Raw genomic sequence first — 15,074 nt, forward strand, 5'->3', positions numbered from 1 at the left:
AACAGAAAGTAAATCAGAGACAGTATTTTGACAGAAACAGAAAATGTAGGTGCTGTAGAAAACTGTTAGTATATACCAGAATGTTTTCTCTGAAACGGTCTCTCCACTTGTATTTATAGTTAGTATTTTAAATTTAGTGCTATTCCAAAGTAATGATCATGTGTCTTTGAGTTTTCTATCTAAACTAGGTGATAAGAAAAAATGGGTTGTGGGGAAGTTGTGGAGTGCTGAGCGGTAGGGAGGCAAGTCTCAAAGGTAAAGATGTTTAGGATCATTTTCATGAAGCATTGACAAGAAACCAAGAAGTAGAAGAGGATATGAGGGAAAATTAAATAGGAAATAAAGAAAAAGAATATGGAGGGAGATTATCATGGAAGGGGAAACCGCTTGGGATAGAATGTTGGAGAGAATCAAAGATTTAAAATCAAATCAGAAGGAATATATGTTAAATATGCCGAGTTAAATATGCTGAGAGCAAGTCAAAGCAGTTTATCTCAATAAATGCGAGGGCTAGAAAGTATACCATGCCTCGAGTAGGGTACCGGTAGGAAAAGTAGTTTACCAGAAAGCCATCGTTGGTGGCGTTTTTTTCCCTTATTGTCTCTTAGAACACAGTATTTGGCATTTGGCAGTTTTAAATATAAACACGCTGCAGAAATGATGCTTCCCATAAATAACAAATAGAGGGTATAGAGAGGGATGGAAAAACAGAATCTTCAATGTTTTTATTACATTCTAGTTTTTAAGTACATGTACACTCTACCTGTTAAATAAATGATATCTTCTAACTTGAATCAGGAGACTTGATTCTTTTGTGCGGTATGTAGGTTCCAAGTTAAGGCTGCTTATCATCTTCACAAATAGTTTCTTCCTAACATGAGAGCATTTTGGTAAAAGTCGACATCTGTTTTTAGATCCTAAGAGGAAATAGAAAAGTCAAGTCTCACATGTTTAATTACACATTTATCTCGGCTTTATGGAGTCTGAGTTTTCCTACATTAAAAATATTGAAATTGGATTTTAGCGCTCCTTTCTTTCTTTCTTTCTTTCTTTTTCTTTCTTTCTTTCTTTCTTTCTTTCTTTCTTTCTTTCTTTCTTTCTTTCTTTCTTTCTTTCTTTCTTTCTTTCTTTCTTTCTTTCTTTTTCTTTCTCTTTCCTTCCTTCCTTCCTTCCTTCTTTCTTTCTTTCTTTCTTTCTTTCTTTCTTTCTTTCTTTCTTTCTTTCTTTCTTTCTTTCTTTCTTTCTTTCTTTCTTTCTTTCTTTGCTTTTTGGGTCACGTAGGGGTCACTTCTGGCTCTGCAATCAGGAATTACTCTTGGCAGTGTTCAGGGGACCATATAGGATGCTAGGAATCGAACCCCGGTTGGCTGTGTGCAAAGCAAACGCCCTACCCATGTACTATCATTCCAGTCCCTTGACACTTATTTTTTTCTTTGGGAAGGACATTTTCCTGGTTGATAAAGATAACTATAATCTATGTTTTGAAGATAAAGTTGAATTTTTTTGTGACCATTTATTAAATGGTCTTTTCTGCTTCTTGTGTGATTTACTGAAATTGTATGCTATGTTTAATATCTGTTGTTTGCTGGTTAATATTAATAGATATGAATCACTTGTATCACTTGTAGTCCCGTTGATCTTCGATTTGCTCAAGCGGGCGCTAGTAACGTCTTCATTTGTCCCTGTCACAAGCTAGTGCAACCCAATGAAATCTGCTCACTCCAGGAACAGGAAGAGCCTCAAATCGTTCATTCAGAGATTTGACGAAGAAATCTGACCATCTAGTTGGTGGGTGGCCACGAGGTCTTCTGATGTCCCGAGGAATCCAGTCGGTAACAGCTCTAGTCCAGCGGTCGTCTCTGAATCGCATTACATGACCGGCCCATCTGATTTTTATGCCTTGGCAAACGAGACAGCATCCTTGATCTTTGACCGTCGAAGGAGGTTAGAACTCTGGATTCCTTCTCTCACTTGAGTGAGACATGATATACCCAGCATAGCTCTTTTGATTCCTCTTTGGGATACACTAATAGCATTCTCATCCTTTTTGCGTAGGGCCCAGGTCTCTGAGGCATATATTAGTGCAGGAAGAACGGTGGAATCGAAAAGATATGCCCAGAGTTGGAGGTTCTTAGTTCTCTTAACCACCTCTTCAACGCTCTTGAATGCGTTCCACGCTGCTCTCTTCCTCCTGCGCAGTTCTGGCACCAAGTCATTCCTCATGTTGATTTCTCGACCCAGGTACACATAGCTGCTGCATTCGGAGATATGAATGAGAATAATAATGTAATTTCTTGTACGTATTAAATTTCATTCTGCTTTTTACTCATTTAAAACATATTTTTGGCTACCAAATGCAATCACATTTATTATATTTTCTGCTTGTTATGTAAGTTACTGGTAAATCTTCTGTTTTATGGACTTGTAAGGTGTGCACTCAAAAATCACCTTCTATTTCACTTTTTGGGCAGCACTTTTTGCTAAAATAAAATACTGTCTTCATCTTGTGTGCATGGCACAATTTATTAATAAACTTATTATCCTGTTTTCTTCGGTTTTGTTTTGGTACCAAATCCATTGTGTCTCAGGGTTTACTCTTGGGTCTGCTCTCAATCATGTACTGTACTATATATACTGTTTGCTGCTGGGTATATATATATATTATATATATTATATATATATACCCAGATTTCATTAATATCTATATACTGCTTTTTCAGTTCTGTGATACATATTTTTCATGATTTCTTATCTATATTTCCTCCCATGTAAATCACATGAATTAGAAAAATTATATTCATGCATACATTATTATACTTAAATAGAGCTTTTAGTAACTACATTGTAGATGAACAACTTGAGAAACAGAATTTATATAAGAGTTTTCCTTCCAAAAGCACTTCTTAGGAAAAACTCAATTAGTCATTTTTTAGGTAGGATCAAAAACCAGGGTAAGGTGGCTAACCATCAATGCATCAACTAGATTGAGTCATATGTGAAGTGTAGATAACTGATATGAACTTCACAAGTCAAATGAAAACATGAAGATTACAATGGTGATGAATGTAATGACTCCAGAGGCCTACATTAATGTAAGGTATCTTCCACCTAGTTTCTGGCATTGTAGTGATCAAGGCAGAGTCCTGGCAAGAAAGTCCACATGCTTAGGTTCCATAACCTGGAAATACATAAGGGGCAGAGAGATACTACAGGGCGGGGGGATAAGTCAGCCAGTCCAGTTGGATCTTTGTCACTGCATCCAGTCACCTGAGCACTGAAGGAGTCACTCCAGAGTACAGAGCAAGGAATAGCCCAAGATCACTGCCGGGTATTGGTCCAAACTCCACAACACACCACGCCCCCAAAAAGTTATTGGAGGGGCCGGAGCGATAGCACAGCGGGTAGGGCATTTGCCTTGCATGCAGCCGACCTGGGTTCAATCCCCGGCATCCCATATGGTCCCCCGAGCACCGCCAGGAGTAATTCCTGAGTGCAAAGCCAGGAATAACCTCTGAGCATAGCTGGGTGTGACCCAAAAAGCAAAAAAAAAAAAAGTTATTGGAAAACTTGAGCAAGTCTCTATGCCATCTCTGGGCCTCAGGTTTTTTCTCGTCCAATAAAATGTTGGCCATTCTCTTAGACTTATTTCTAGGAAATAACGTATGAGTCCATAGGAGAGCAAGCAACAGGCATTGTTAGGGCAAGAAGGAAGTAGCCGTAAGCAAGAAAACCATGTACAAGCATCACCGGAGTCTTCTATAGCTCTGTTTTCACTTTGGGAGCACGGTGCCAAATACACAAAAGTGCCAAAGTGTTCCAGCCCTTCAACCACTCTAAATTGTTGGACTTTTGGTAACTCACTTGACTGTTGGAACTAGAAGCATCTCTATGGCAAAAGTTTTGACTGTTCCTCTCAAACTTCACAGGATATTAGCATCAGTCTCACAGATTTTTTGGTCACTCTCTCGTTCCTTACAGAAAATTTTAAAAATCCATCTGTATTGGGAACTACACATTCTCTGCTGCTCCCCTTCCCGTGGTGAACAATGCAGCTTCCCTAACAGGAAGGGTCTGCAACTACTCCAGAGTATCTGCTCCAGCTGGTAGTTCTGCTTGGCGCCTGCCCTCAGCCTCTGGCACCTCTTTCCAACCACTGATGGGTAGTGCCTATCTTGACCAATGTTCTAGCAGAACAATGCTGTTTGGGGAATCTGGCCAGAGCCAGATGTCCACTTCAGCTGCTTCCTACCCGAGTGTTTTGGAGTGGGATATTGCAGGAAGTACTGAAAAAACATCATTGCAGATCCCTGCCTGCAATCCTATGGCTCCATGTCATACACAGGAGGTAGGGGCTCTGCCCTCCAAACATACAGCAATATTGTGAGGGCCCTGCCCTGTCCAGCAGGTAGGACCCTTTGTGGGACTGAGAAGGGGACACAGCCGAATGAACAGACGCAGAGACAAAAGGAGGAGGAAAGAGAGAGAGAAAGGGGCGCCATTTATTCACTGGCAGCTACAGCATTTATACCTGCCTGCTGGGAGGCAGTGGTATGGTATACGTGCCTGGACCCCCGTATGGGTAGTGGTCAATCATAGATAAACAATGGCGGGGCAGTAAGGTCAGCAAGGTCAGCAATGGCAGGAAGTTTAAGTAGGCCTCTGTTTGAAAGAAGCCAGGCTCTGTAAAAATGGCTCCTTACGTCTGGCTTCCTATATCTGGCTTCCTACATCTGGCTTCCTACATCTCCCCCTGTTTTGTTTTAAATTAACTGTGATCAGGGGAGGCATTGTCCGGTATCCCTTGTAACAAAGAAAAAACTCCATTTTTGCAGGGAGAGGAGGGAAGGGATGATCGGGTCTATGCAGGGGGCTCCTCACAGGCCCAATCGAACCCTGGTCTTGGAGTAACCTCTATGCTATACCGGAATACCTCACAGGGAGCCGGGCCCGGGTATCAGCCATCCCTTGCAGTGCTTTGCCTGGCAACCTGATCCACTATAAGAAATCCTTGGGAGCCCGGCATCCTTCAAGGTAGAGAACTGGGGGAAGATGAGGTATGAATCTGAACAGAGGCGTCAGAGTTCTGCAAATCAAAGCCAATGATAACGAACCTGTATAGGCTTGGCTTCTAGTTGCTGAATTTGTTGTCTAATAAAAGCCAAGATTTGATTAAAAACGCAAGGGCCAACAGTAACTAACAATGATACAGCTGACAGTGGACCCAACAAGGGGAGTAAGTAACCTTAAATCCTACTCTAAGCTAGTCATGGAATCGCTGACCACTCCTGTGTGATCTGCAAAAAAAACAGCATTAAAACAGCATTCCTCCCCTAGGGCAGCACATAATCCTCCCCTGTTGCAACAATAATAAGTCCAGTCCTCTCCTGTTCTGCAACACCACTTCAGACAGGAACTGGGGGATGTCTCGAGATGACTGATGGAGGTTTCGATCCTCTCCAGGTCCTCATCAGTAGCTGTTCGAAGGGATGAGAATCTGCTCCGTTGGGTTGTGAGTGAATTGATACCAGTCCCAGCTCCTGCCAGTCCAGTTCCAAACAGCGTGGCTATGGTTAGAGTGGATATCACCTTCCTCTCCTGAATGGGATGATGGGTTACCTGTGGGGATAAAGAGTCTCCTTCATAGTATAGGATTCAGGGAAGTACAGTGACCATCACATAAAATTTATATAGTTCCATGTTGAAAACATTGATTTTTCCATGATCTAAGAGCACTGTAACAGGAGTCTGGATACTAGAACAATTCTGCAGATATATTTAAACAGTTTTTACAACAATACAGATTGATTAGTTTCTTTTCCTCAAAACACAACCTCAAACTTCCTTTACATCCATTACATCCTGTAACTTTTCCATTTCAAAAACAATTACACTTTGCTTTTCTACTTTTCACTGATGATATCTCCATACATTATCTTTCTGACTTAAGACATACATCTATAGTCATCCCACAAGTTTAAACTCACTGAAATTGGTACAACATGATCTCACAAGTTTGGACACAAGTTGACAATCATCTTATTTAACATGGCAAAACTACTCTGCAGTCACAAACATTATATCGGTTCTTATAGATTTTCAAAAAGTTTTAAAGATACTCACAACTAAAGTTCTTACAACATATATTAACCTGGAGACATCTTTAGAATTCTGATTTCTAGGAACACTTTTTAAGATTAAAACACTCATAGATTACCATGAAACAGTAAGGATTCTACACTGGTGTACAAAATTCTCTGAAGTTCAGGATTAGGTTGGTACCGTAAATCCCAGACTAAGTCCTCATGCCAATTCAGCCTGTGCTTCCCCATTTGGGTTCTGTTTTGCTGAGTCTTCTTTAGATTTTCTTGTGACTTCCAGCTGAGATCTGCTCTGGGCTGAAGTTTGGAGTGTTGGAGTCTCAGGTGGTCTGGAGACTGAGCCAGGAGGATGAATTTTACTCCAGATGAGGCCGTAGCAGGATCCAGAATGGATTAGTAGGTCTGTCATCTGTTAAAATATAAGCAGAGACCTTTCCTCCTACAAGGAGGTTTCCCACCATTTCTTTTTTGTGTGTTCGTCAGATTTTAATGCAAATATAAGGATCAGTTTTTTCCCAAGCCCTTTCTCATTTACAAAGTTGCAAGAGTCAGATACCTAGAAGAGTTAACAAACTAAATTAGCAAGTCTTATCTGCTGAGCAAAAGTGTGATTAGAATTCACTGTTGAGGTTAGGGAGGGTCTGCATATCCAGTCTGACTGAGGCAGAGCTTGCTGAGCTGGGAATGCAGGGGGATGGGTGGACCCAGGGAAAATCTTTAAAAACTCCCAAAGTGACAACTGAGATTAACCCCTTATAATCCTGAGCTAAGTAGCTTTAAAAATTTTAGTTACCAGAAGTCTCAGAGATCAAATAAAACACAGGTACAATAAGTTTTTCAACCAATTCTGCAACTCTAGAAAATAATATTTTAAACTGAAGCATTATTCTTTGAACCTGTTTTCATAGATCACAATTATTTCAACTCACAAGATTCTCTAGGTCAAATAATTCTAATCCAGTGCAGATATAAATACATACATTGGTATAATAGCATAAGACTTTTGGACCATCAATTTTTGTGAAACACGGTAAAAACTTCTTTGACTTAATTTTGATAGTTTTTGTACTTTAGTTCAAATCATGAGCTTTCTAACTTTAACAATTCTACAATACAAACATGCTTTCGAACACAGAAAGAGCCCTTTGGGTATATATATATATATATATATATATATATATTTTTTTTTTAACCAAACTTCGATAATAGCATAGAAAAAAACATTTGGACTGTCAATGCTTATGGAAACATAAGAAAACTTTATTTATTTTGAGGGTTTCTGTACCTCTGTTGCTTGAAAAACAGCTAAATTCCTCATTAAAATTGACTGAGGCTTGTAAGATAAAGCCTTGCACTCTCTGAATTCTTATTTCACTTTTTAGTTTTCTGGCTCTAGTTCTGTAGCTTTTTCTAGATAGTACAGATACTGGAATTCAAAAGAATTTCAACTGTTAATAACTATTAATGTTCTTCCAATAAGAAATTTAGACTAAAAATTTCAATTTCGTTGTAGGCGCCACATTCTAATAGAAATCTTTGTTTAACCTGATCTAACAAGTTCCAAAGATACCTAGATCTTTTAAATTGCTGGGCTTCATATCACTCTGATCTCCCTTGATTTTATCTGCCCAGGTCTAATAATTACTGGCTTCAAACCAGCTCTAACACTCGAGTGTTCCACAGACAGACAAACAGACAGACAGTAAGTTCACTAAAAACACCACATGTACATGTGCACACGTCTGCAGTTGATCAATTGATCTGACCCTTCAGAAATGGCAGGGAGAAAACTGACAGACTGAGAAAGGAAGGAGCAGTCCCCAGGGCAAAGTTAAGCCCTGTCGGCCGATTGGGAACATTGCTCCCCGTTTCCCTGCCTGACCAGCCAGTTTCCTGCCTGTTAAAAATGGGTCAAGAAAGCGCTTTTGTTGATATAAACCGGCAAAACCTTTTCAAAATTGTTGAAACCTAAGGTGGTCAGGTGCTAGCATTTTTCTTTCTTGGTCAAGACTAGTTCTGAGGCAGGGAACTAGTATCTTCTTATCAGACTTGGGGATAGGCTACCTTAGTGATATACTTTTTTCATTCCTGATATTATTAAACACTTAACCACATGATCTTGCATTTTCCTGCCTTCTCTGCTGATAACAAACAGAACTAAGAGAAAGATAATGAGACAAATACACACATTAAAGGCACACGCACAAAGCACACTTCTGCACTCGCTCGGACCAGTCCTTCTTACACTCGGGTGTGCACCCCACTCACCACATTCACACTGAGATTCCTGAACCTGCTCTATGGACGTCCACATTATCTTTGGTCTTATCCCCCTGACAATGGGGTTGCTCCAATGTACATTGGCTCTTTGCAATTAGTAGCTGGCAAACTAAAGGCAAAGCAGGGGTGATCATCAGGATGCAAAGGAATTGAGAAAAAGCAATCTTTTAAGTCAAGTACTGTCTTACACATTTCTGAAGGAATAGCTGCTGGGAACGGCAGTCCAGGTTGAATCACCCCAAAAAATGACCATGGTTTTATTTACTGCTCATAGATCCTGTAGCAGTCACCAACTGCCGTTTTTCTTTATTATTATAAAAAAAAATGGGTGTGTTCCAGGTGGAGGAGGTGGGTTTTATGGGGGTGGGGTGCCGGGCCCCGCCGGCCTCGGCCGCTGCGAGTTTTTAACAACTTGGTGGCCTGTAATTTTTCAATGGGAAGGGGCCCTTGGTGTCAATTAGTAAAAAGTCCATTTGTGAGAGAATATCCCGGCCCCAGAGATTGACGGGGAGCCCAGGCAGAACATAAGGGCGTACAGTCCCGGATTTGCCCTCCTTGGTGCGCCAATCAATCGGGGATGAACTTAACATAGGGTTTTGGGATTGGCCTATACCCTAAAGGTGAGTCAGCGAGGGGGTGAGGGGCCACTCTTTTGGCCAGTCTCTTTTGGCAATGATTGTTACGTCTGCACCAGTGTCAATCAGACCTGAAAGCTCCTTCCCGTTGATTTCTAAAGTCATTATGGCTTTGTGACCAAGAATGCGCTGGGCAAAGAATGCAAAAGTGTCTGGCACTGGGGGTGGTTGTTTTCTTAACGGGGGCCAAGGGGCTGAAGGCTGATACCTAGCTGCCTCATTTTCCAGTATAGCCCCGTCCTCCGGGGGCAGGAATTCGGATTCTGGAGGGGGGGGATCAGAGATGCCAGAAATCACAGGATAAAGTCTCGGAGGCGCCTTTGCTTGGGAGGGCTCAGATAGGGGAGCAGGATGGTCAGAGTCTATAGTGGCTGAATTTGAGGAGTCAGTCTCCTGCATGGGGGGGGCCTCATTCCTACAGACTGAGGGAGCCTTAGAACTCTTATACCTTTCCCTCAAAAAAGTCTCACATTCGGAAACAAGGTGCTGAGTCTCTGGCTGTCTTTGTTGCCTCTTAAGAGTCTCATTTATTAAGTTCCAATAAGAAAAGGCAGAAGTAGGGATTTTTTCAGGACCATACTGTTCATAATAATTTTCCATACAATCACCTACTCTGGCCCAGTTCTTGTCACTAATAATCCCCTCCTGAGGGAACCAGGGGCAAATATCTTCTATAAAGAGAAAAAATTGCACTAGGTCTTTTTTCTTTACTTTTACTCCACGGTCTTTAAGGAAGTTTTTCAGGGCTTTGACAAAGGGCTCCTTTTTAGAGAGTGTTTGTCCCATAATTTTAGGAAGTAAGGGAGTGGAATTTATCTCTATCAGTGGGAAAAGCACCTTTCGAAAATGCAAATAGTAACAAAAATAAGGATAGTGAGAAAAACGATGCAAATAACGGGGATTTCCCAGGGGTGAACACAGACGAAGGAAACAGAAGATAAGCAGGCCATAAAACAAGAAGAGAAAAGAGAAAGGGGCACTGGGAGGCTGTTTCTGCCAACTCGACAGAAATGAGAACACAGGAGAAAGGGATTCAAGCTTCCACCAGTTACTGTCTTCACTGGGAGGCTGTTTCTGCCAACTAGACAGAAATGAGAACACAGGAGAAAGGGATTCAAGCTTCCACCAGTTACTGTCTTCACTGGGAGGCTGTTTCTGCCAACTAGACAGAAATGAGAACACAGGAGAAAAGGATTCAACCTTCCACCAGTGACTGTCTTCACTGGGAGGCTGTTTCTGAGCTAACTTGACGGAAATTAAAGTACAGAAAGAAATGGTCACTGGCAGGCTGTTTCTCTAACTCGGCAGAAATGAAAGCACAAAAGGCACAAGAAGGGTGGGAGGGACGGGGGCACTCATAACAAACCACTCAGATGCATGTCTGGCCAGTGAGGAACTTAGCCGTAGTGGATCAGCCTGAGAGGTGACTTGCGGCCGGTGTCTAAACCAGCACCACCCTAGACCATATGTTACTCGTGGAATCGCAGACAGCCCAATCGGACTCCGTAACCTTAAAGGGATCTTAAGGATGCCAAGTCGTGGAGCCACAGACTCAGTACAAGGACGAGGACGTCCAAGACTGCACAATCACACATACACACACACACACAAGACAAGGGAATTCAAGACTTTCCGCCAGTGACCGTCTCGTCCTTAACGCTAGACTGTATACAAGTCTGGTCCCATGCCAGGGTGTGACGAGACTGTATTCAAGCCCGGTCCCAAACCAGGGTGTGCACCAAGAGAGAGGCGACCCTCAGGGTGTGCGCCAAGAGAGAGGCGACCCTCAGATATACTCACCTTCTTCGTGAGTTTGTCGGCCGACGTGAACTTGACCGGGCGTTCGGTGATCCCCTATTGCCCCACGCTGGGCGCCAGGTGTGAGGGCCCTGCCCTGTCCAGCAGGTAGGACCCTTTGTGGGACTGAGAAGGGGACACAGCCGAATGAACAGACGCAGAGACAAAAGGAGGAAGAAAGAGAGAGAGAAAGGGGCGCCATTTATTCACTGGCAGCTACAGCATTTATACCTGCCTGCTGGGAGGCAGTGGTATGGTATACGTGCCTGGACCCCCGTATGGGTAGTGGTCAATCATAGATAAACAATGGCGGGGCAGTAAGGTCAGCAAGGTCAGCAATGGCAGGAAGTTTAAGTAGGCCTCTGTTTGAAAGAAGCCAGGCTCTGTAAAAATGGCTCCTTACGTCTGGCTTCCTATATCTGGCTTCCTACATCTGGCTTCCTACACAATACATCCCCAGAAATGGTTATGGTTCTAAAGGAGGTCCAGGCCTCAAGTAACCGACTACTAGCCTCCACCTCTGGAATCTACTACTCTGTGCTTGCTCAACCCATCACAGAATTTAGTTATCAAGGTGAGTAAAACAGGGAGAAGGGAAAGTCAGCATTCAAAACTTGGGGTCAAACATGCAAATAGGAAACTGTCCATAGACGGGTGACATGTAAGCTTAATAAACTGAGATTTTCAAATTTCTGAAACCTGAAGTTAAATAAACTCAGTTTAAGTTTAAGCTCCTCTCACTCATTTTACAGCACCTATTTTCACACCTAAGATAAGGACTCCTAATGCAGATTGGTAGGCATGATAGGATAATGGCTATGTAGGTTTCATAGAAGAAAACTTCAGGAGCTTAACAAGGAATGCCACATTTTCATAGTTGATCAGTCCCCCAGCATTACCACAGTAACAATAAACTCCATTTCTTAAACTCTTGTTTTTGTGATTTCTGAAGACATTTTAGAACTCTCATTCTGATGGCACCACATTAACTTTCCCTTTAATGTACAAGAAGCTTCTGAATACACCTTGTACTGGGAGATCCTGTCCAAACTTATCAAACCTAGAATCTCCACTTGAGCACAGGCTTCATGAGGAAGTGGTGATTTATTCCTTCTCCTATTCCATGATATGAACTATTAATTTTTTTTTGGTCAGGAAAGTGAAGAAATTGACTATATTATGCGAAGCTCTGTATAGCATTTAATAGTTAACAAATATCTAGCTTGAAAAAATCTTTAGTTTGAAGGAGGCAGAATGTGGGCCACAGCCCACAGTGCTCAGGCCTTAATCCTGGCTCTGTGCTCAGAGATCACTGCTGAAGGTGCTTAGGGGACCGAATGTGGTCCTGAGGATCAAACTGAGGTCAGCTTTGCACAGGGCAGGTGCCTTACAGACTGCTATCCCTCTGTCCCAAGTCTCTTATTTTCAAGTACAGTTTGCACAAAAATTCTTTCAAATACAAAGAAAAACAAGACAACAGCACCACACGAACGACAGTAAGAACTACACAGTTACCTCCAATCTTCTAGCACAGGGCCATGTCCATGATCCTTAAGAGAGCCAGTAACAATGCCTTGCCCGTTGCTGGCAGGTGAACAATTGTAGCACCACTAATTGTGTGGAGGGAGTATCTTGTTTACAGGGACCTGATTTCTTCTTTGGTTCTTTTGTAGTGATGAATTCCCTGGGGACAGAGGCTTCCCTGGCATTGCAACCTTCAGATCAGACATTTTATCTGACACAAACTTCAGAATTGCCTGAGTCTTGCAGTAGCAGGAATCAAATACTTGAGAGGAACCCATCACCTGAGCTCCGGGATGTTCCCATAATAGCTCCAGCCCAAAGGAGTCTGGCACTGCCTTCCGCTACAACTCAAGAACAAACAGATAAGAGTTTGGATGAGATAAAAATTGGGCTTTCAAAGTCTCTGGATACCTTGCAGATCCCAATAGAAAACCAAGATCCTCCACTGTGCCTTTTAGTAACCCCCAATATCCACCAGCTCCTGGCCTGCATTCACCCTCTCAGCCAAGAGCAACAGCCTGGCACTGAAACTACCGGTCAGGAAAAGGATGGTCTATGTTTTAAGGACTCAGGAACACTTGAAAGTGGGATTAAATCTGGCGGTAGTCGTGCAGACATCACTACACTGGTGGAAGATATACATCTTCCCCTGCTCTTAGATCGCTTAAAAGAACTAGATCAACGCAAATATCTGCAGGTAATGAACACCACAGATACCATCACTCTGAATCAGGTGCAAGAAAATTCAAGTGGCACTGAGGGACCCTCCCATCCAACCCGGAAGAACAAAAATAAGACCTCTGAGGCTCTTGAGGGAGAACCCAAGGCCAAAATCCCTCCAAAAGACCCAGAACACTTGCCAGGGGGAGGAGTGATTGTTTGTAATGCTGCAGTCAGTGACAGGTGTCCTGTGACCAGGGCCAAACAGAACAGCAAACCTCAGAAAGCTGCCTCCAGCAGGATCAGCAAGACAAAGAGCCATGGGCAGGAGAAGACAAAAAAGGCCAGAGAAAACTCTAAGACAGCTGAGGAGAGTAAGCAGCCAGGGAACAAGGTCCAGGCAGAAGAGAAGCCCACCACTGCCAGGATGAAACGCAAGAAAAGTGAACCTGAGCTCTGCCAAGAGGCCTTTAAAAAGCCCCACAGCTGCCCAGGCATGCGCATGCTGGAGTCCATGCAAGTGTTTCACGCACTGGGGAAGAAAAGTGATCAAAAGCCTGGATTCTCTTCCTCCCGGGTCCTGGATAGCTCAAAGAAGCTCCATCCATCCTCAGCTGTCAAACCCTGGCTGGGTGCCACAAAGGATGGAAAAGGTCTTGAGGAAACTCAGGTCAGAGCGCAGAAACCAAGCAGCAGTGCTGAAGAACGTTCGTCTCCATCCCAGTATGAGCTGCCACCTCCTGGGAAGGTCAAATTGGTACCTTTGCCTTTTCTAACCATGGAGAAGCCGCGAGCTCGACCTGTTCCTCAGAGACCACAGTCTCCGGCTTCACATTGTCCAGATGCAGCTCACCCTGCCAGCCCTGGCTCTACCAACTCAGCTCAGCCAACTGCCTCCAATTCATCCCGGCCAACCACTGCATCTTTGCCAGGTCCTGCCAAGCCAGCTCAGCCCATTTCGACCAACCCATCTCGACCAGGCTTGCTGAACCCTACTAGCCGGTCTATTCCTCAGCCTGCAACTTCTAGACCTGCTCCCTACAGGACAACAGCTAGCACTTCTCTCCAGCGGGAGCCTCTTCCTGTCTCTGTGACCAAGCACCAGGCTCCACCCAAATGTCAGAGTCAGTTTCTACTCCAAGACTTCCGTTTCCAACCAATTCCATGGAGAAAGCCCAATGTTCCCGAGCCAGTGATGTCAAAGCCCATCACAAAAGAGCAAAGACCAGAGCGTGAGGCTATGAAAAGGAAGGCTCAGCAGGAGCGTGAGAATGCTGCCAAATGCACCCCTTTGGGGAAAGTGCACATTTTTATGGAGAGAGAAAAAGAGATGGACCTCTCTCGATACTATGGCTACGTAATGTGAGTGCCACTTTAGGCACCAGATGGTTGCCATAGAGAAACACCTGAGACGCCATAACATTTCATTCATTCTGATATATTTTTAACAAGTTAAATAGACACATTAAAGTTAATAGACTAGTAATAAAAGTTCTGAATTATGAGATGCTGTCAACAGTGTTTGTTATTTGGAGGGGGTTGGGGTTGGAGGATGGCATGAGAAAAAAAGGGAAGTTAGGGAGAGAACAAAGGGGAAACAGACAAGACTGTATGAAAAAGAAAGAGACTTGGTCTGGGTTTTTTAAAGCCCAAAAGAGGAGAAATTCCATGGGCCTGACGATGAGTAGGGGAGGGTCAGAGGATTATTATAGCTGATCGGGCATTTGCCCTGCATGCAAGGCTGACCCAAGTTCGATCCTTGCAATCGTATATGGTCCCCAGAGTCCCACCAGATGTGATCCTTGAGCACAGAGCCAGGAGTAAGCCCTGAGCACAACCAAGTATGCCCCCTTTCCCGGTCTCCTCCAAAAATGAATGGGAGAAATGGCATAGTGAGGGGGTTTGATTTAAATAATGAAATGGGAATAGACTGAAGAAGGCAGATGAGTCTAAGATGACCAGAAGAATAGTAAAAATTCTTTCATCAGGCTGTCTTTATGCCTCACGACCACCTTTGGAAAATAGAGATTTGAGAGTCATCTCCAAAAGGTTTGGGTGGTCTATCCATAAATGATCATGG

The 15,074-nt window shown here is 43.2% G+C and overlaps 1 protein-coding gene across 1 annotated transcript; it reads left to right on the forward strand.

Annotated features, from left to right (window-relative positions):
* Positions 1 to 11,148: 11,148 nt before the first annotated feature.
* On the forward strand, positions 11,149 to 14,360 carry LOC101547543 (uncharacterized protein C2orf78-like). The gene is made up of 3 exons (XM_055121192.1): positions 11,149 to 11,164; positions 11,271 to 11,384; positions 12,484 to 14,360. The coding sequence occupies exons 1-3, from the start codon at positions 11,149 to 11,151 to the stop codon at positions 14,358 to 14,360; spliced, it is 2,007 nt and encodes a 668-aa protein (XP_054977167.1).
* The last annotated feature ends 714 nt before the right edge of the window (positions 14,361 to 15,074 follow it).

The sequence above is a fragment of the Sorex araneus genome, chromosome X (genome assembly GCF_027595985.1).
Source record: "Sorex araneus isolate mSorAra2 chromosome X, mSorAra2.pri, whole genome shotgun sequence".
Taxonomy (NCBI): domain Eukaryota; kingdom Metazoa; phylum Chordata; class Mammalia; order Eulipotyphla; family Soricidae; genus Sorex; species Sorex araneus.